The sequence below is a fragment of the Mustela putorius genome, unplaced genomic scaffold (assembly GCF_011764305.1).
Source record: "Mustela putorius furo isolate JIRA1106 unplaced genomic scaffold, ASM1176430v1.1 tig00000430_pilon_pilon_pilon, whole genome shotgun sequence".
NCBI lineage: Eukaryota > Metazoa > Chordata > Mammalia > Carnivora > Mustelidae > Mustela > Mustela putorius.
In genome coordinates this window covers 16,678,044-16,700,103 of record NW_025421377.1, presented here as the reverse complement: position 1 = coordinate 16,700,103, position 22,060 = coordinate 16,678,044, and the positions used below count along the sequence as shown (strand labels likewise).

The 22,060-nt window shown below is 35.5% G+C and overlaps 1 protein-coding gene across 6 annotated transcripts in view; it reads left to right on the top strand.

Moving 5' to 3' along the window:
- Positions 1-22,060, top strand: part of EPHA5 (EPH receptor A5) — a 355,011-nt gene that overhangs the window by 25,016 nt on the left and 307,935 nt on the right. For all 6 annotated transcript variants that reach the window (XM_004764303.3, XM_004764299.3, XM_004764301.3 and 3 more), the window contains exon 2: positions 8,295-8,359. In XM_004764303.3, the coding sequence (XP_004764360.1) occupies positions 8,295-8,359 (65 nt within the window). The remainder of the gene's footprint in view (positions 1-8,294; positions 8,360-22,060) is intronic.

Below are 22,060 nucleotides of genomic sequence, written 5' to 3'. Positions count from 1 at the left end.
CATACCCAGCAACTTTCAAAACAGCCAGGAGCTTCCTTTTCTAATATTTTCTTCTCCAAAAACTCCCTTCCCTTCAGATCACCTTCACAGCTCATTGGACAGAACGGAATCAATAGTGAGACCACATAATGGAACTGAAATAAGTTCAGTATTGCCATATTGTGGACAAGGAAGGAGGGAAAAGACTGAATGAAACTGGTGAGGAAAATGGAGACCAATCCTGGAAGGAGTTATATTAAAAGAAATGAAACATAACTATAAGGTTTGAAGTAGGGGAGTGACACGATCATATTGGTTGCTTAGAAAAATCTTTCTGAATACAGTTTTTTGAAGAAATTGTCAGGGATCATGCCTTTCTACAGAGAAACCAGTTACGACGTTTCTCAAGTGAAAAATGATGGCAAGAACTCGGCTGGCTTGGTTATGCTGTAGAATGAAAAACAACAGCCAGTTCAGAGAGTTAGATATGGGAGATCATTAGAATGGATGGGATTTGGTCACTGATTCAGTGTGTGAGTAAAGGGGAAAGGAGGTAAAGATGACTCCCTGATTTCTGGATAGAACAAGTAGTTCTATGGCATTGCTTTCCCTAAGAAGAAGATGTTTGTTTTTTTCTTGTGCAGGGAAGATACTTTGTTTATTTGGGTGATGATTACATATCATGAATATGTTAAAAAAATAAAAAAACAGTAGGCAGTTTTATAAACAGATTGCAATTTCAGGAGAGAGAAATAGACAAAGTATATGGATTTATGGGGGTTGTTAAAATCTACATTATAACTGAAGATAGAAATTCATGAGCCCCTCTATAGAGTTTCTTATGTAAGGTTATATGCTGCTATATTAAAGCAAACAACAAAATATTTACTAACCATTTTCCATCATCCTAAATAGTCTAATTCAGTATGTATGGACTGGGGCCGAGACATTTGCTCTTTCAAAAAGCTTCTTTTATTTTTAGTCCTATGTTAACTTCTAGTCAAGATTCATTGTGTAGAGTGAGAAGTGAAATTGGTCTATAAAAATTAGAGTATTAATCAAAGCCAGGGTTTGAAGTTTGGTTCAGGTAGAGTAGCTTATAATGGGAATAATAGCCAGAAAAATAGAAGAAAAATCACAGAAATATGTTGTCATTGAAGATAAGATATGAGAGAGTTTGTCCGTGGGGTTATGGATAAATACTGCCAAATTAGGAACTCAGAGCTTCATGATTATCACAAATCAACTTGGTAGCAGAAGTTTTGATAAAATGGTAGGTTTGAATCCAAATTGGAGGTAAGTTAGGTAAAGAATGAAGAGAATATGCAGAAATAAACAGGAATATTGACAACTCATTTAATAATTTGAATTTAGAAGAGAACATTAGCTGGAAGAGAATATGAGATTTATTTTTAATATTTTAACTAAAATTTTACAAAGTATTTTGTGATTAATTTATGAGAAAACTGATTTCCCGAAGAGTAGATTTATTAGGGAATATTGATGGACAATTTGAGGCCACTGTTAATTTATAATATATTATATATTTAATTAGATAATTGATTATGATATTTTGTTCTTAAGCAGTGTTCAGCACCCATAGTTCATATAGAAAGTAAATTCATTCATGATCAGGGTTTAGATAATGGCCTTTGGATGTCCAGAGAGATATATGGCTGTAATCAAGGTATCTTCTATTCCGGCTCCAGGGAAGGGACTTGGTTGTGGGAAACCATAGGGAACACTTGTGGTTTGTCATAAAGACGTCAAGTATTACTTCATGATTTCTTCTTTCCTTGATTTCCCTGCTGGGCTCTGAATAAGACTGGAAATTATCAGTGTTTTTTTGTTTTTTTTTTTTTTTAAGATTTTATTTATTTATTTGAGAGAGAGAGAGCAAACATGAATAGGCATGGTCGGGGGAGAGGCAGAGGGAGAAGCAGACTCCGCACTGAGCAGGGATCCCGATGTGGGGTTCAGTCCCATGACACTGAGATCATGACCAGAGCAGAAGATAAATGCTTAACCAACTGAGCCAACCTGGTGCCCCACCAGTATTATTATTAAGCCTATACATTTGTTAGGAAGATTAAATTAAAGAATATATATAAATTACCTGATAGAACATCTGACACATAGTATATACTGAATAAATTTTTTTTTTAATTTTTCTATATTCATCCTTTTTCCATATTCTTCCTCCCCCCACCCCCAAAAGAGGTTATACACATGGGTTGCTCAGAATTGGGGGCAAAAAAAAAAAAATTCTCACATTCATTGTCTTCAGAAACACTGTTAGTTATGGATTTTTGCCTTCACGTAGAGGGCTGCCAGAAATCTACATAACACTCCTAAACTTTTAACATAATTTTTACCAAATTTACAAATTTAGTTTTCCAATGGGAAACACATGTACTCTTTCCCTGCACTCATATTGTCAACAGTTCCTGGTTCCCTGCAGCAGTTGTCAAATTATAAAATTTAGCCTGGAAGCAAGAAATCACATCTGTGCTGACTGGGACCATGGAGAGAGGCTGGACAGCTGTACATCTGGGGTTTGTTCCCACAGATCAGTAAAATATGTGCTATAATTGAATCCTGTAGCCTTTCTGATATTGTTAAATGGAAATCAATAAGCAAGCACCTATCAAAATCCTACTGTATTCAGTGAGACTTTGATTCACTGCCATTAAAGAAAAACAGTGCCATCTTCTCTGCTATGAATCCGAAGTAGTCATTCCTGCTGTGGTGAAGGTCCAACTATACCATTACAGTTGCGTGTTGTTTGTTTATGTAAAGATAGGGAAAAATAGAAACAAAGTAAGTGTAGGAATATGCCACTGGCACTCTATTTTACCTTCGTGTTATCAAGGATCATACATTGTTTCAGAGCCTTGTCCAACTAATGGTGGTGGGTCGGAGTGTCCTTGGGCTGTCTTTTGACTCTAAAGTTTCAAAACACCTTCATGTGATTGTATCATTTTCCTGAAGAATCTACCAAATTTGTTTCTGCTTTTTATGACTAATATTAGCAAGATGTTAAGGAGGAAGATATGGAGTCAAAATGATACACGGAAAGTTATGAATATTTGAAAGTTATAATCACTGAAGAGCATATTTGAATTATTAACTTAAATTAATCTTTAATTGTTAGAATGTGTGAAGTCAAGAACTTAGCAATCTTCTCATGCATATTAAATTTTACTCATTCTATCCTTTCCCTCCCCCGCTCTTGAATCCCAACCAAAAAAATGAGTTAACAACTTTCTGACTTTTCTGTAAGTAAATTCTTTAAAGGCTTTTCTCTGTTCAAGAAAACGTTAAATTTCTTAGTGTATAGTAATAAAATTAAAGTATATTTCAGATTAGTTTGAATTAGTTTCAGTTGTAATCTGTTATTTGTCTGGATAGACAGTTAACTTATTTTTACTTCCTAAAAGTTCCTGTATTAGTTAATTTTTTTTTTCCTATATTAACTTTAGGAATTTGTAATAGACTATATACTCATTGACCCCTGAAGAGTTATTTCTCCTGGAGAATCAGTCTTCTTAATTACTGATGAGAATACCAACTAATATGCCCATTTTCATTGTAATTATAAAATGGCTGAGGAAAATGACCTTGAAGACTGTCTTTCAGTTTAATAGTGTGACTTTATTTTTAAAATATAAATAATAGAATAAAAACATTTTCCATAAAATTTCTGATATCTAATTAATGTCTTCCAGAGTAACTGTGGTATCAAACATTCCCTCTAATTATATTCATTAGTGGCTTCTCCCAGACAAGTTTTAATTAAGTTGTACAATGAGGATCAATACTCATTGTGTATTCATTGCAATTTACAACAAGCATATATACTGTTCAGAACAATTTAATTACTGTAATTGTTGCATAGAAGATATTTAGTGACTGTGCTCCATTACTGCCAATCTCCCCTTTTAATAAATTCGGTAATGAAATTGGGTAATGAACTTCTGAAAATGCCCATTTATATATACCCTATGTCTAAACTTCTGGTTTTTATGTTACTAGCTTAAGTAGTAGAGGAAATGGAGGCATTGATAGTATCAGTGTTGCCGTGTTTTTTCATGCATGCCATCATGAATGTTGAGAAATCATTAAAGCATAAATAAGAACACTTATAATAATAGTTATCTTAGTTACTTGAAACATGATTTAAGGGTGTTGGATAATAAGAATAATCTATTTCCCCCATGTGTGATTTCAATTTTTATTACTCTTATTTCCTTAAATAGGAGTATTTTAATTTATTTATAAGGAATGCCTCCAAATATGCTAACTTCTATTAATGAAACTCATGCTACTGCTGTGCTGCACAAAGAATATGAAAATAGACATTTTCTGATAGCATCATAGGTGTATACCAGCGTTTCTTAACTTTGGCATTAGTGAAATTAAGCCAGATAATTCTTATTATCTGGGGTGGGGAAGTTTTGCTGTGCACTGAGACATGCTTAGCTGCATACCTGGTTTCTTCCCGTGAGAATCCAGTAGCAAATATTCCTCCCACCCTCCATTTTTTACAATCAGAAATGTCTCCAAACATTATCAGATGCCCATGTTGAGAACCACTGGTGTGTGTTGGTTCAGACACACCCTCCTGATCTGCCCACTGACCAAATGATTCATTAATAAGACAAACAGCTATTCAGCTCTTCTGAGTGCAGGCTAGGTCATAGGCATGAGTCAAACATGGGATTCTTTTAAGGGAACAATACAATTCTGTATATTCAGTGTTTTGGAGATAATGATTGGGTGCTAATAGACTATTCAGTAATAATACTTTATCTAGATTTAAGAAAGAGGAATACAGATGCCTTCTTAGAGGTAACAGTTCCTGAAATATGTTTTGTTGGATAAATGAAGGTGGCGATTCAAAAGGGCAGGAAGGACAAGCTGAAGCAGCACGTGCAAAGCTTGGAGGTATAAGAAAGCTAACGCTCTCCATATCTCTGTATCCGTACATCTATATATCTATTTCTATCTTTATGTAAATATCTCTATCAATCTATCTACTACCTAACTCTAATTTTAATTATTTTTCCCGAGGCATCAAATTCCAGTTTCCTCTGAATTATATGAACAGAATTATAATATAGTAATCTGCAAGTAATTGCCTGAAACATCTACTTTTGCTTTTTTAAAAATTTCTAATTTAGTAATCATATGTATAAGTATCTTCTTTGCATTGTGAATTGTATGAAAGCATCTGTTTCCAAAACAAAACCAATTTTAGACAGTAGTAGGAAATGACATAGGTTTATGTCTTATAAACTTCCTAATTTATAAGACAGAATTCCTAATCTATTTCTTTGAAGAAGAACTTTTGACAAGATCATCAGAAGAAGGATCGTCTACATTTCTGTTGTGGGTATTTCCACGTGCTTAGTAACGTATGCCAATATTGAAAATTCTCAATAGATGTATTAACAGCCCAGCTAGTATTTTGAATTCATGCATTTAATTTCGCATACACTCATATGTTTTCAGCCAAAAAAGAGTTAAGAATAGCAACTTAGATTAAAGTTAATTCACGTGAAGGTAACTAAATTTAAGAAGGACATCTGGAATTCTGTTGGTAGTAATGGACATTTGAAGATCCACATGCTACTAAGAGGCCTACCAGGAATGTTGTTTTTCTCATGACAGGCTAGTTAGGAATTCCTAGAATTCCTATTCACATCAGTTTGCCACTACAGGATTAAGTTTAGTTTGACTGCCATCATAGTAGAAGGCCTTTAGCTTGCTGATTTGCTCTATTTTATCAGGTCTACACAGATATGCTGCGGTTCAATATCAAAGGTGAATCAAGTGAATCATAAGGTTGAATAAACATAACGATTTAGATTCTGTACTCCCATGGTATTTAGTCATGTCTAGACATAGCCCTAGTGTCCCAGAAAAACTAAAATGAGGACAAGGACATTTAAGTTTAATGTAGCTTTATCCCCATGGAAACTAGAAAAGCCAACAATAGAGTAAAAAGAGTATGGATCTAACTAAAAAATTAGATTTAGTGGGATGACTGGTGGATTTGCAAGGTCAGTGGTTAGTGGGATAGTTCTGGTTTGTTTTTTATCATTTTAAACAAGAGTTTTCAGCTAGCCCAATTTCTTCTAAAAAAGAATAATCCAACAAATTATTTATTTTATTATTCTATAAAGCCACTCTGATATGTGTAGGCTAAAGATGATGCAAACATTCTATAGGCATGGATTTTTAGAGTTAAAGAGCGCAGAACCTAATGAGAGAAATAGACAAGTATATTGAGTACACACATATCATAGAAGGCTGCCATATATATATGTTATTGAGTATGTTTCTGTGTTTTCTAAAACTTTTTTTTTAATTTTTAATTTTTTATAAACATATGATACATTTTTATCCCCAGGGGTACAGGTCTGTGAATCACCAGGTTTACACACTTCACAGCACTCACCATAGCACATACCCTCCCCAATGTCCATAACCCCACTGCCCTCTCCCAAACCCCCTCCCCACTGCAACCCTCAGTTTGTTTTGTGAGATTAAGGGTCACTTATGGTTTGTCTCATCTGGTTTCATTGATTCTTCTCGTACCCACTTAAGCCCCCATGTTGCATCTCCACTTCCTCATATCAGGGAGATCATATGATAGTTGTAAAGTTTTGATTTCTCTTTATATAACTAGTATTACACAGACTGTTAACTTAGTAAGACATATATGTTTGCATATGTTATATGAAATAAAACAATGGATAATAAGGTTTAAATGCATATAACTTCTATAACACATAGAAAATTTATTTCAATTGTGATCCTAATGTCCTTGGTTTTAATAATTTCATCTTATATTTTCTAAGATTTTATTTATTTGACAGAGAGAGACAGTGAGAGAGGGAACACAAGCAGGGGGAGTGGGAAAGGGAGAAGCAGGCTCCCCAAGGAGCAGGGAGCCCATTGCGGGTCTTGATCCCAGGACCCTGGGATCATGGCCTGAACCAAGGGAAGGAAGACGCTTAAGGACTGAGCCACCCAGGCACCCCATCACCTTATATTTTGGTATAAGAGTATTGTAACACATTTCTCAGTCTATCAGGTATTACTACTTTAGTACTCCAGCTTCACACTTACAGATAGAAACTTTTTTTCTTTTCTTTTCTTTTTCTTTTTTTTTTTTCCCCCCAAATTGGTAGCATTTCAAGGTAGTGGTTCTTGAAGTGTAGTATAAGGAAGAAGCTTCAGTACCTCTGACTAGGGATAACCCAGTTTCCCTTTTGGGTCCATATGCCATGCTCATTCAAACTGGTTCAGCTGCCTGGGGGGCCAGGTAGATCACGTGGAATGGGCATAATCGGCTGGAAGGATGATCATCTGTGACCCAGGTCTGAAGCAGTTTGACAGCTTGACGACTCAACATCCCATAAGCTAGTTTAATTTGGGCCCGGGGAGGGAGAGCAGTAGATAAACCTGTTGAAATACAAACACTGTGTGTGTGTGTATCTGTGAGTGCATGTGTGTACACGTAGTCTTTCATGGCTTCCTTTTGTAATAATGATATTCGGGCTGCCATTCTGGCAGTTCCAAATATTTTAGTATTTCCAACCATAATTGAGGTCTACATTTCAAAAATGTAGCTGATAGTTCTGTAAGAAGCACATTATAGACTATGGTTATTTGTAAGTAGAAGATATTTGGGGGAATGCAGTGGACAGTTAACTCTAGCAACAACCCTGAGAGCTGCTATAATTTTCTTGGCTTAGTTATGCGTGTGTGGATTTATTTCCTAATTGAACTTGCAATTTGGATTACAGATTTCAGTTAATATCACACCAAAAAATTCTTAGAAACTTGGGGATAGCTTATTTCTGTTTAATGTAAATTATTTGTTAATTGCTTCATAATAGCTTTCCTGAAGAAAATACATTATGTTTAGTCACAAATTTATGGCAGCTTAATCCCCAAATTGAGAGCCTTTAAAGGAGTGACATAGTCCTTAGTTTTCCGTGGACTTTCATTTTTTTTCTTTTTCCTTTTACTAATTCTTTTCTTTTATTCTTATTTGACAAAAAAGAGCACTTAGAGTAATGACTTGTTTACGTACTATTGCTATAATTGTTCTCCACATGTTTATTCAAAATCACTTGTTCTTACGCATCCAAAGAGTGTTTTCATTAAATTATAACTCTTGTATTCATGAGGAATACTTAATTTAATTTCAGCTATGTAAGAAATACTCACTTTATAAAGACTATGAAAATAGTGATACTTTTTTATACATTTGACTCAGTTTTGTGTTCTTTTTCTTTCAGTGAATTTACTGGATTCACGTACTGTCATGGGGGACTTGGGATGGATTGCTTTTCCGAAAAATGGGGTAAGCCTTTATTATATTTTCCCAACAACTTAAGCTACCTGAGTGGACATCATGTTAAATGTCAAAAATGAAAATTAACTGAAAATGTTTTGATTTGCTATTATCCTGGTTATATTGACTAGGAAATAAAGATTAACATGTCAATGACCAGTGTTGATTCAAGCACAATTTATTTTGTATTTTATTCACTACATTAGGGAATGAAGATGATATAAGAAATTCCTTTATATTTTACTGAGATTAAAAGTTTCTTAGGCAATCAAGTAGGTAATCAGAGTTTTCTTTCAGTTCTTAAATTTTTCTTCAGTGAAAACTCTCAGAAAGCTGTTTCATTGGAAGATTTTTATAATCAGCAGTTGTTTTTGCTAGTAATTTATTTTACTGGTATACATTAGAAATAATGTGTTTTAGGTAAAATTAAGTAAAACTACAGTCTTAATACATGGATTAAATTAAAAAGTATTTGATTATCTTCTGTTCAATTAAAAGTATACTATATTATCAGATGGAATATTAATATAAGTAAAATAGTGTGACATAAAATCATTATATTACACAGAAAATAATAACTATTGCATGACTTTTATTAAAAACAATATATTTTGAGAGATTTTTATTTATATATAACTTTAATATTTACCTATTTTATAATTTTCAGACTCAAACTACCTAAATTCATTATAGAACTATATTGTGGCAAGGACAAATAGTATTTTTCAATACTCTATTTTGAGAAAATAATTTAAATGTTTTGAATATTTAAAACTTTATAGTATAGTGTATATAAGTAATGCATTTAGAAAATTATTCACAGAAATAGTAGTTCCTATGACTTCCAAAGTTAATTTTGGGTTATTAAGTAATCTAACATTGTCATAACCCTACTAGTCAAGACTTATTTATTTATTTTTTTTTGCATTTGAGGAACAAAATCAGGTATGTTATTCGGTCCTTTACAGAGTTATTATGGAGGTAAAACAAGTGGTATTAATTATTGTGATTCATAATTTATATGCTTATATCCTAATCTCCTAATTCTTTCATTAAGATGGTATTTTGTTTTGGTTGTTAAAAATTATGCATTTAGAGACATACTCTAAATAAAGTATATTAGCAGGTTGTTAAGCTGTTAAGACATAAGTATAAGCCAAAGGGAAAAAGTATAGTACAAAGCAAATATAGCCAGTGCCAACGTAATGGTGTATATTCTCTCAGTCTCTCTTATACCTTTCCTATATTCTTCCTTCTTCGTTTCGGTTTTCCTCTTCTCACTCCTCATCTCAAATTGTTTTTTTTTTTTTTCTTTCATCTGTCATGACCCCTCTACAAGTAGATGGCTCGATAATATCTGTGTATGGGAACCTATAGCTATATTTCGTACTCTGAATTTTTTCACATACCAAACTTGATCTGTTATGTAGATATTTTAAATTGCCCTTTCAGGGATGAAGGCTGATAGGTGTGGTTGAAGTTAATTTTTTAAAAGCCTGAGAAAATTTTTCATAGTCCCTTTGAATTGAGTTTTGTGTGTCTCCTCTTTCTATCCAGGAGTTATTCAGAAAAGGTTTGGCAGAGTCCATCTTTGAGGGTAAATCTGATTTGTAGTTGCTTTTGCAGTTTAAATTTTGGGGGAGATTACCCAATTTTGTACATGAATTTTGTATAAAACACAACTATTTCTGTTGTAGCAACATAGTCCCTTTATATCCAGAATGAGCACTTTTCATTCTAACAACTTTATGCTTTCTTTCTCTTTCCAGTATAATTATTAGTATACTATTGATTTTGTTTTTAATTTTTTTAATTTTTAAATTTTCAGTATTTTTTTTTTTTTTTTTGGAGAGCAAGTACGTGGGGAGGGTGGATAGGCAGAGAGGCAGAGGGTGAGAGAGAGAATCTTAAGCAGGCTCCACACTCAGTGCAGTGACTAACACAGGGCTTGATCCCAGAATCCTGAGACCAGGACCTGAGCCAAAATCAAGTAGTCAGGTTGTTAACCCACTGAGCCATGAGGTCCCCCATGTTCAGTTTTTTAAACAATGAGTTTTATCTTCAACATTCTTACAATGTTTTGAGTTATGTTTCTTTGACATAGCTATGCCTGATGTTGATATTAAAAAAAAAAAAAAAAAAAGTTAAAGTAGAGAAACTCAGTGAATGTGCATTCGCCCCAGGATGTACTTGTCCACACTTGTCCAATGTGTAGAGAACATAGATGTTTTATTTTGTGTTATGTCATTCAAATACAAAATAAAGGAAATTTTAAAATTACAGCTTAAAGAAATGAGTGTTCAAAGTGTAATTAATTCTAATAAGAATTAATATATTACTCTATTGTTAGAAGGTTTTACCATTTATGATTAGGTGATACATAGATCAAAAGTGAGGCCATCAGAAATTTTGGAGTAAGGGCCTCTGCAAATAGTCTTCTCCGTATTAGCCATGAGAAAACTGGCAAATATTGTCAGAATCAATTTTTCAGAACTCCAGAAATTAACCAGTTTTGGAGCAATGCAGGATTATTTATGCAAGAAAAATGATGGAATATTGTTAGAACAGCAGCATTAACTTTAGCATTAAAAAAATTAAAGATTAAATTAGGTTAAAATTTTATTATTTCTTGGAACTGGATATTGTCTTTTTTCTTTCATTCTTTTACTTTATTTTAATAGCTTTAGCATTTTAGGTTCCTTATGTCCTTTCCTGCCTCTCCAGCTGTGAGGTAGCCTTGGAAAACCAAAAACCGGCTGGCGAGGTAAAAAGCAGCAGGCGAGCAGGCACTGGAGAGGCAGAGTGGGACAGGAGATTCTTCAAAGACTTGAGCCCCTGGAGCTGTCATTATTTGATCTGATAGCTTCCTGGAAGACTGTTCTTGTAAGGCTGTCTGGATTTGATCTAACTCAGAGCTCCCCTAGACTGAAAGCCATTATTAAACTAAGTAAATAAGAATATTCTCCTTTTCAGAATATTTTTCGAATTTCAGGCCTTTGGAATGAATATTTTATTTATTTACCCCATGTCTGCACCTAAGAATTAGGCAAGTATTTAAAAGAAACACTGTTATCCATCCCTTAAAGTCATGCACATGTTCCACACACTTCTTAGAAACAATCACTGCACCTGTGATACTTTTTCTCTGCTTGTCAACTCCTGGGCTTCTTATAACTACCTCATGTTACCATTCTGCAGTGTTTCTACAAGTTGTTTCTGGTTCTGACATAGAAGAGAACTTCTGTAAATATGTATTAAAATGATAACCTACTTTACTGTTTTAAAATTAATAAAATGGAGCACAAATTCCTGAGATACAGTTTTACATCAAGATTTAAATAGTGGGGGGCGCCTGGGTGGCTCAGTGGGTTAAAGCCTCTGCTTTCGGCTCAGGTCATGATCTCGGGGTCCTGGGATCGAGTCCCGCATCGGGCTCTCTGCTCAGCAGGGAGCCTGCTTCCTCCTCTCTCTCTGCCTGCCTCTCTGCCTGCTTGCGATCTCTGTCTGTCAAATAAATAAATAAAATATTAAAAAAAAAAAAGATTTAAATAGTAGGACTGAGAGTAGAACTTGGCCCAGTGTTGGCACTCAGCAAATATTCTTTCTTTGATCTACTGCCTTTCTATTCTCCTTATACCAAGAGATCCAACCGTTTTGGTTTTTTTTTTTTTTGTTTTTTTTTGATTTGTTTTTGCTTATTTTTCCATATAATTATATCCATTTGAATTCCTTGTCAGCATTAAAGATTGAGATATTCCAAATAAAATCTGAATTTCCAGCTTCTCTGTTTAGTTGGAAGTTTCAGAACCGGAATTAGCAGCCTTCTATAGCCTCAACAGCCCAAAGCTGAATAAAGGTTGCTATTTTGTGAGAGTCAGCAAATTATTTAAGTTGCTAGTCCGTAACGTTAGCAGTATTTTAGAGTCATTTAATACTGTACAATCCTTGGAGCACCTGGGTAGCTCAGGATTTAAGTGACCGACTCTTGATTTCAGTTCAGGTGCTGACGTCAGGGTCCGGATATCCAGCGGAGTGGGGCTCAGGGCTCAGAGAACACAGTCTGTTTGTCCTCCCACCGCCCCCCCCGACTTGTGTGCCTGCACACGTGTGTGTAGTCTCTCTCTCTCTATCAAATAATAAATAAATTATATCTTTAAGAACTGTAGTCATCAGGATTTTCTTTTGTTTCAGGAGGGTCTTTAAAAAAAATCTCTGATTATTACATGCTGAGATAATTTCTTCTAGATAGATTTTGTTTGAGTACTTCCCCTTCATCAGGAAACGTCATTCGAATCAGGGTTTCAGCATGTGCTCTTTAGCCACAGTATGTGAAAGAGACCGTATGTGTATGTGTTATGTGCATGCCCGTCACACACACATACTTCGTGCTAGTAACTTAAGCTCTCCTTCCCTTTTTCAATCTGGACATATCTAGAAGTACTATGTTACAGCAAGGTTTGCTATTTATGCAAATTTCCTGCATGCATTCATTCAACAGGACTTGGAACTTAGTATGTGTCAGTGAGTTTTCTAGGCACAGTGAATATGGCACAGAAGAAAACAAAAGTCCCTGACATTGGAGTTTGAGGCAGCATTATTATTTTTAGAATGAGTAATCAAAGTGTGTTAGAACAATGTGGTAGATGAAATGCTTTCTAGTCCTATCTTTTCTTTCTATAGATGTATAAAAGTGGCAGAGAGGTGACAGTATTTGCTCAAGGTCTCTCTGGTAATTTGTGCCACACTGGGAAGACCACATGTATTGTATTTGGCACATCTGGTATCAGATCACTGTTTCTAATTGTCTTCCTGTGCAAAATACTTCAAGTACATAAATTCACTTAACACTAACAATGACAATGCAAAAAAAGATACTTGGTATTATTCTTATAGATGAGGAAAAGGAGGCTCAGTAAGGGTAAGTGAATTGCCCAAAGTTAGGCAGCTGTAAAAGACTGATTCTATTTCAAGCCCCGCTCTTCCAGGAGACTGATTATTTTAAACCAGAGGCGAAGTCCTCCAAACACTTAGGTCTCCAGAGACATGACTGGGTTCTGGATGGTGCCCAGATTCCTAGTTTATATAAAAGAGGAATTGATGCTGAAAAGGAAATTCACCTGAAAAAAGTTTTAAATGAGCCAGAGTGGGTTGCATTCCATTCATTGCCAGATCATTAGTATTTGAAAAAAATGTATATATAGCACATAGGTGCTCAAAATTATGTTGTGTTTGTTATATTGTGTGTATATAATACACACACATGTAATTATATAGTAGATCATTAAAAGAATGAATTAACTTGACTCCCAGCTGTATCTGTAATTCCTATTGTTTGGGGGACTTCTGTGAATTTTGGCTTTCCTAAGTGCCGGGTGAGGTTGTGTGACTACTATGTCATTTGTCTCACAGTGTTGTTTTTAAGATAAAATAAGATAATGTATTTTAGTGCACCACTTGATCCCTAAACTATCAAAGAAGTAGAGAGGATGTTACTTGATTTAAAAGCTGCTTCCCTATTGCTGTTTCCAGATATATCCAGACAGCAACATTTTGGTAACTAAAAGCGATAACCAGTCACCTATAAGTTTGGCATTTGACTATTGAATGAAGTCAGTAGACTTTAAGAATTTTCATATTTCAACGCCCAGACATGAGACTCAATTCTCCAATCTCATGTTGAATAAATTTAAGGAGAAGGGTTGTAAACTCATTTTCCCCCCAAAACTGGCTTTTAATTGAGAACAGAAACAACAACAACAAAAAATTACAAGCAAAACACAGATTGACTTCTGGCTAATTGATGTAAAATATGCATGGTTACCTTCAATTTTAAATTTTACTGCTTATTTGAGTAATTTCTATTTCCTTCAGAACACCTATCATTAATATTCTATATTGAGGTTCTCAAACCTTTTTGGTTTCAACCTATTAGGAAGACATAATTTAACAGCAATAATGATTCTTTTTTTAAAATTTTTTCTTTAATTTTTATTTTATTTGATTTATTTATTTGACAGATAGAGATCACAAGTAGGCAGACAGGCAGGCAGAGAGAGAGGAGGAAGCAGGCTCCCTGCTGAGCAGAGAGCCCGATGTGGGGCTCGATCCCGGGACCCTGGGATCATGACCTGAGCCGAAGGCAGAGGCTTAACCCACTGAGCCACGCAGGTACCCCAACAGCAATAATGATTCTTAAGAACGGGGTGAGGGATAATAAAGAGGACCTGAGTTTGTCGATTTTATGATGGACTCTTATCCCTGCAGTTTTTCTTTGGTGTTTTCATAAGATTTTACTTTTAAATTCTTGTAAATTGGGATGCCTGGGTGGCTGAGTGGGTTAAGTGTCTTCCTTCGGCTCAGATCATGATCCTGGGGTCCTGGATTGGAGCCCAGCATTGGTCTCCTTCCTCAGAGGAGAGCCTGCTTCTCCCTCTCCCTCCCACTACTGTGCTCTCACTTTCTCTTTCTGGCAAGTAGATTAAATCTTAAGAATAAAATAAAATACTTGTAATTTTATAACTATTTTAATTAGACTTTATTAGCTTCACTTTCCCATTAAATGGCCTGTATAGAAGCAAATTCCCCATCTAGACTTTAGGAAAAGATAAGCAAAACCTTCAAGAATGTATTTTTCTTTAAAAGTAAAAGCTATGTTGTGTAAATCACTTTTCATTTAAAATGATGAAAATATTTAGAGAATGATGAACAAGCTTCATGGCAATACATTTATCCTAATTTTCTGATTGAATCCTTTGGCTGAATAACAGCAGAACCAATAGACTCTTCTCAGATAACTATCTTCTAGGGGCACCTGGGTGGCTCAGTTAATCATCTGACTCTTGGTTTCAGCAGAGCATGATCTCATGATCACATGATCTCAGGGTTCTGGGATCAAGCCCTGTGTCAGGCTCCAGGCTCAGCAGGGGGTCTGCTTGAGATTCTCTCCCTCCCTCTCTTTCTAATATAAATGAACAAATCTAAAGAATAAAAATAAAATAAAATAAAATAAATATTTTCTCACTTATGGTTTTCTTCTCTCTCCCTTTTTTTTTTCCTTCCCTTAAATATTCAATCTTGTATCCATAGCTTTATCAGCCTATCTGTACACAACCTGAAGATGTATTTTGCTTCCTTTAAATTACATTGAATTTATTTTAGTCATCTTCTGGAGCATTTAATATTGATTAATCTATATACTCTAAGCATAGCTGTAAATAACATTGTTTTCTTAGAAATTTTAACAACTCGTTTTAAGGCTTATTCTTGGGAGAATCAAATTAACGGTCATGATGTTTGTTTAGAGTAGATTGTGCTCTTCTGTCTCAGAAATTCCACTATTGCTCTTTTTTTTATTTTTTTCCATGTGTTGTTCTTACAAAAGATCACAAGATACACCTGCCTCCCTTGCTTTGGTGGAGCCTGCCATTTCCCCACTGAGTTCTCTGTACTTCCTGGAGCACACAATGGGCAAGCCACACAGTCCCCTGGGTCTCACTTCTGAATTGTCCTGCAAGCTCCTCTTTTATGTTCGCTGTCTTTTCTTTCAGTCAAATAAAGTAAGCTTTATTGTGAAATCTTTTCCTATGCAGATCATAGGGGCTATTAGCATCATTTGCAATAATTTATTCAATTGAGAAAGATTTCAGAATATTGACTTAAGTCATATTTGTAATAAAATAGAGACGGAGTAACCAGATCTCTGCCTGGTGGGAGAAATAACAAGCAATAATCTTCCATTCAAGACACTTCAAAACAGGAGTTTGTGGCTTTTCTTGTTTTAGTGTCACTTTGTTCTATTTTCTGATTTCTTTGAGCTAGAGAACCTGTGTACTTACTTTTGAAGTTGAAAATAACTCAGGTTTAGATTACTTAAAATGGACTGTGAATACATTGTTAGTGTGTTACGTGGATTCACTAGAACCTGGAAGAACTTACACTGGATTTTCTATTCTGATACACAGATTTACCAAAAGTGTGTGTGTGTTGGGTGGGGGGGGGGGTTGTGTGTGATTCACTTTCCCCAAAATGAAAAGCAAAGGATGGGAAATATTTGAACACTGATAATCTCTTACATCTTGGTTATAATCAAGGTAAGTTTTGCCAGAATCTTATTTTGGCTTTGCTTTCTGCTGAAGGAGAGGAAAGATAATGACAAGCATTGAGGCCCACACTGAGCATGGAGAGGCTAATAAAGATTAACGTAATGCTGAAGTGGGTAAAAAAGAACACATTAGTGGATATAGAAAAGCACTTTATTTGGACAGTGATAGAAAATAATTCTAAAGGGAATGGATATTATACTATATAATGCAAATGCCAGTATAATGAAGAACAATCCTGTTCCAAAGTAGCTTTGTATTCATTAGTTTTTACAAAAACAAAAAGAACACCCAACCCGTAAGGTAATTAAGATAAATAATTTAAAGAATTCAAGATAGTCATTAAGCATACACTGAAGTTTAGAAGAAGCACAATTTTGCATTTAGATTTCCCACATGCAAACTTAGCAATTATGAAGAAAGTTCTTTAAAATGTCCAGCTCTGCCTTGGCATACGAGACAAATGTTGTATTTAGTCTTTGATATATGCAATTATATTGCATGAACTAGCAATAGTCACAGTATATTCTTACAAAGTGGGGTCGAGATATGTTTGTATTATTTATCAGGTATCACTTTATTTGTTCAAAGTCACTGTAGAATATTGTAAATATTTTCTTCTTTAGAAGCTCTCAAAACACATTCCCACATTGTAAGGGACATTCACAAATATACACTGGAGAATGACCTTATCCATGAAATCCTTTTGTTTTTTTTTTTTGTTTGTTTGTTTGTTTGTTTTTAAAGATTTTATTTATTTACTTGACAGACAGAGATCACAAGTAGGCAGAGAGGCAGGCAGAGAGAGAGGAAGGGAAGCAGGCTTCCTGCTGAGCAGAGAGCCCGATGTGGGGCTCCATCCCAGGACCTTGGGATCATGACCTGAGCCAAAAGCAGAGGCTTTAACCCACTGAGCCACCCAGGTGCCCCTGAAATCCTTTTGTTAATCCTTCCGCCTTCACCTGCCTGTAATCCCCTAGGTAAAGGCTTCATCCTTCAGACCATAGTTTAAGTTCTACTTCTGCAGGCAAGTATGGCTCCACAACTAATTCTTTTCCTCCCTGTTTACAAATTCGTGCTGTGAAATTTTTCTTCCCTCCATCTCAACCTCTGTCTCTTTTGCCCTCCAGATTGGAGTGTGTATAGCCATGCTAGCCATTCTCAACACCTTGTCTAGTTTTCTGCTGAAATACTTAATTCTTCCCATTCATTCCTTTTTTGATGGATTTTTCCATTGGTCTGTATACCAAGCAGGGAGCATAAATGTGAAGAGTTTCAGATCATTTCTAAAGAGTCATGTACAAGTTCCTGTCACCTTGCCTGTGATGTGAGACACCTGTGCACACACCTGGATCATTTCCAAATATCGTTTCCACCTGTTTCCTACTGGGTCCGCATGGTTCCCTTTTCCTCATTAGGTATATGAGGATTTCTAGGTTTCTGTCCAGATTTTCTTTGCCAAATGTTGTGGTCCATGTAAAATCTGGGCCTAAAATCCTTTTCCTTCAGAAAAAAAAAAAAAAAAAAAAGTTCTGTTCTCATTGCTATTTGTACCAGTTTCCATAGGTGAATATGATGAATTTTTGTTGTTGTTGTTCCCATCTTCCCACTCATTAATGAAGATGTTAAATAAAACTGGGCCTTGAAGAGGTCCCCAGGGTCCAAACACTAGGTATTTTTCGGAGTAGTTTGATTGCTGTTTATCATCATCTTTTTTTTTTTCCTCCTCTCACCATTCTTCAGCTGTTTTCAATTCATGTGACAGTGCTCCCATGCAAGTCAATTTGAATTAATTTTGCAAGCAAAATGCTTTATGGTTCTGAGTACATAATCTCCCTCTCCCACAGAGAAAAAATATAGTGTAATCATGCAGCATTCCTGTTGATTATTTCCATTAAAGGCAGCAGGGGGAGAGAGAATGCGCAAGACTCCTCTTGTGTTTGAAGTTTTTGAGGCTTTTGCTATTCATTGCCTTATTCTTCCCCTCCCTCTGTTTCTCTCCCTCGCTCTCCCTCTCTCTCTCTCTCTTTTTCCTTCTATGCTGTTCATTGCTTGCACTAATGCAGGAAAGGATGGTCCAGATCGCTCAGCCTGGAATCTCTGTGCTCCGGAGCCTAGCCGCTCGGGTCTTTGTGCTGATACCCCACTACCCTTTCCTCCAAATGAACTAATTTCTCTCTTTTTAACTCCACAAAGGATTCATATAAATGTCTACCTCTCGCGTTTTGTACAAATTGCTTGAACTGCTTCCCCTCCCGCTGTCCGTATAACCTGGCTTACTGTTCATCACATTCTTCAAGACCCAGCTGAAGACACAAGACATGAAACCTTTCATTACCCCCCAGCAGGGTGACCACTTCCTAGGCTGAATCAATAGAGCGCTTATTGTGTATTGAACACACTAAAATTTGGATATTTTAGATTTACCTATTGTTAAGTTTCTCCAGTGTAAAGATCTTTTTGTCTTTACCTCTAGCATGTCCCCTGATGCCTTGGATGTCAATTGATAGTCACTGGATCTGTTACTGGTTGATAAATAACTAGGCATCTGAATCTCTAGGAAGTGGTGATTGTTTGGAACCAAAAGACTGCACATATTTGGCTAAAAATAGAATAATGGAAAGCAACATCAAAGGGTTCTAATTCATTCTGTGTCATGCAGCCCTGAGCCAGGATTATTTAATTATGCAATTTATTTTTACCAATAGACTAATATAAACCAAGCACTGAGATTACATTGATAAACAGGACTCAGTTCCTCTCCTATGCAAACAGACAAGTTTGAATGACATCACGTAGAATTGTGAAATATACAACCTGTGCAAACATACACACAACTCTGGGGTCCCTTCACTATTGGGCTCAGTCCAAATGACTAATTTATTTAAATACTGACCTCCTTAGAAGCAGTGTGGTTGACATGGAGACTTTGAAAACAGTTCATCTAGGTGATAAATCTGGCTTCACCCCTTATTACTAATGTGTAGCAAATTGGTTAATCTCTGTATCTCTATTTCCTCATCTATAGATTATGTGTAAGCCTGCCTACTGAACAATATTCTTATAAGGATTAGGATGAGGAAACACTGTAATGGTAGCACATTGCCTGGCCTTTATCAGTATGTGTGGTTATCTTGGTTTTTGTTTTTATTTTTGTTTTCCCCAGAGATAGTTAGTAACTGATGCACTTATAATGCCATTATGTCTCAATCATTATCTTTACTAAGTATATTTACTTAAAATGTGAAGATGGAAAAATGTGTTTGCTTGTTAAATAAAGCATCAAGATTCTTTATTAATGAAGACTTAAGAGGTTTTACCAGAAGTCACCTGGCCATTTGTGTGGTACACATAGAGAGTTTTCTAAAATATTTTTTTTTCCCATGATGAACAATTCACTTTCCCAAAAACAAAACAGGAATGTGCACTAATTGTAGCAAGAAGTGAAGATTCACAATGAAAGGAGAAAACCATTTATCAAAAGCAGAATGATCATTTTGTAGACTGGTGGGTGCTATGATCTGAATGTTTGTGTCCTCGTCAAAATTCGTGTTGACATCACAGGGCCCCATGTGAGGGTATCAGGAGGTAAGGCCTTTAGGATGTGCTTAGGTCATCAGAATGGAGCCCTCATGAATGGGATTCACGCCCTAATAAAAGATATGCCAGAGAGCTAGCTAGCCCCCTTCTGTTATGTGAGGACACAGTGAGAAGTCCTCATCTGATCATTCCACCACCCAGAACTGTGAGAAATGAATTTCTCCTGTTTATAACCTACCCGCTCTGTGGCTTTTCTGAAATAGCAGTTTGAACAGATTAAGACAGTGGTCTCAAACAAAACTATGAAAGTTTAACACTCTGAAAATTTATAACTCTGAAAAGAGATATATGTATTTTTACTCTAGAGCAGGAGTACAATTTCTACAATACATATGGATTTTATCCAACATTCAGTAATTTTACTGGAGGGGTCTATTTGATTTATTTAAGATTTTAGTGTTATTTTCCCCACCATTCTTGTATTTTGGGCTTCCTTGCAGTGATGGATTACATATCTTTTGGTTCTCATCATTCTTTATATTTAAATTTTAATTGAACTATAGTTGACATATAGTATTAGATTAGTTTCATCTGCACAACATAGTGATTGAACAATTATACGCATTTTGAAATGCTCGCCACAATAAACGTATTACAGTATTATTGACTGTATTCTCTATGCTGTGTGCATCATTCTTTCTGTAACACAAATATCTCTGTAGCTTCTAGGCTACTTTGGCTGGATATTTCTGTCTACATCTAGTTATTATGAGGAGGCATAAAACTAATAGCATCTTATTAGCTCATTGTTTCCTTAGAGCCCAAGAAAATCACCCTTGTGATTGCTGACCTGGTCCTGAAAGTCCCTGTGCTGCATCTAAAGCCAAGTCTCTTCCTGATGAGCAAGTTGCAGATACAGAAATATAAAAACAAAAGAGGAAGCCCGTATTTACTATCGATTAATATTGTTCCTTTATGTGGGATTTCCTTATATTATTTTAACACATCCAGAATGCTGTTTTGACTGTATAGTGCCAGAGGTTGTGGATCTGAGTTTATTCAGAAAATACATTCTAATTCAGCTTTATTTCTTAGTCGTTGCTCTGGAACACAGACAATGGAAATAATATTCCTTTGCTCCATGAACGTCGAACTTAACCCTTCATTTATTCCATTCTACATTATATACATCAGGACCGAATAGATGCCAAGGATGTTGGAGAAGTGCATTTTATTTTATTTTATTTATTTATTTATTTATTTATTTTTAAGATTTTTATTTATTTATTTGACAGGCAGAGATCCACAATTAGTCAGAGAGGCAGGCAGAGAGAGGAGGAAGCAGGCTCCCTGCTGAGCAGAGAGCCTGATGTGGGGCTCGATCCCAGGACCCTGAGATCATGACCTGAGCCAAAGGCAGAAGCTTTAACCCACTGAGCCACCCAGGAGCCCTGGAGAAGTTCATTTTAAATAGAGGTTTGCATATTTGGGCATGCCTGGACTTTTAGTAGATTTTAACATGCAAGCGTGTTGGAATCCAGTGAATCACAAGCTCTGCTGAGATTATAAATTATTCAAGTAATGCAGGATTACTCAGTTTATGTCAGAAATCCTTCCACTCTGCACTATTAAAGGCATAACAATAAGTATAATCCTGAAACATGAAGTCATTCCATTAAGCAAGATTCTCTGGTTTATTATTTGCTTTCTTTTGATGCCAGACTGAATAATGAGATTTTTGAAGGTGATTAATAGAAATGATGGTATTTGGTATTTATATCGTCTTATAAATTTGGAGTTAATTATATTCTTAAAATATACAGATTGAGGTTGTTATGATAAAAAATCACATATATAATTTCAGCAGTAATATTAGGAAAATTAATATGGTTCCAAAAAGTGCTATTAGTATGTCATTAATCTAGAAGGTGAAAGACAGCTATCAAGTCATCAGCTATTTGATAGTGCTTTCTAGCTAGCCAGCCATCCTTGGTTTTCATGGTACCATTATTTTTTAGTGCACTGAAGTTCATTCCTGATAGCTACATGTTTATTGTGCTGTTCTTTGAAA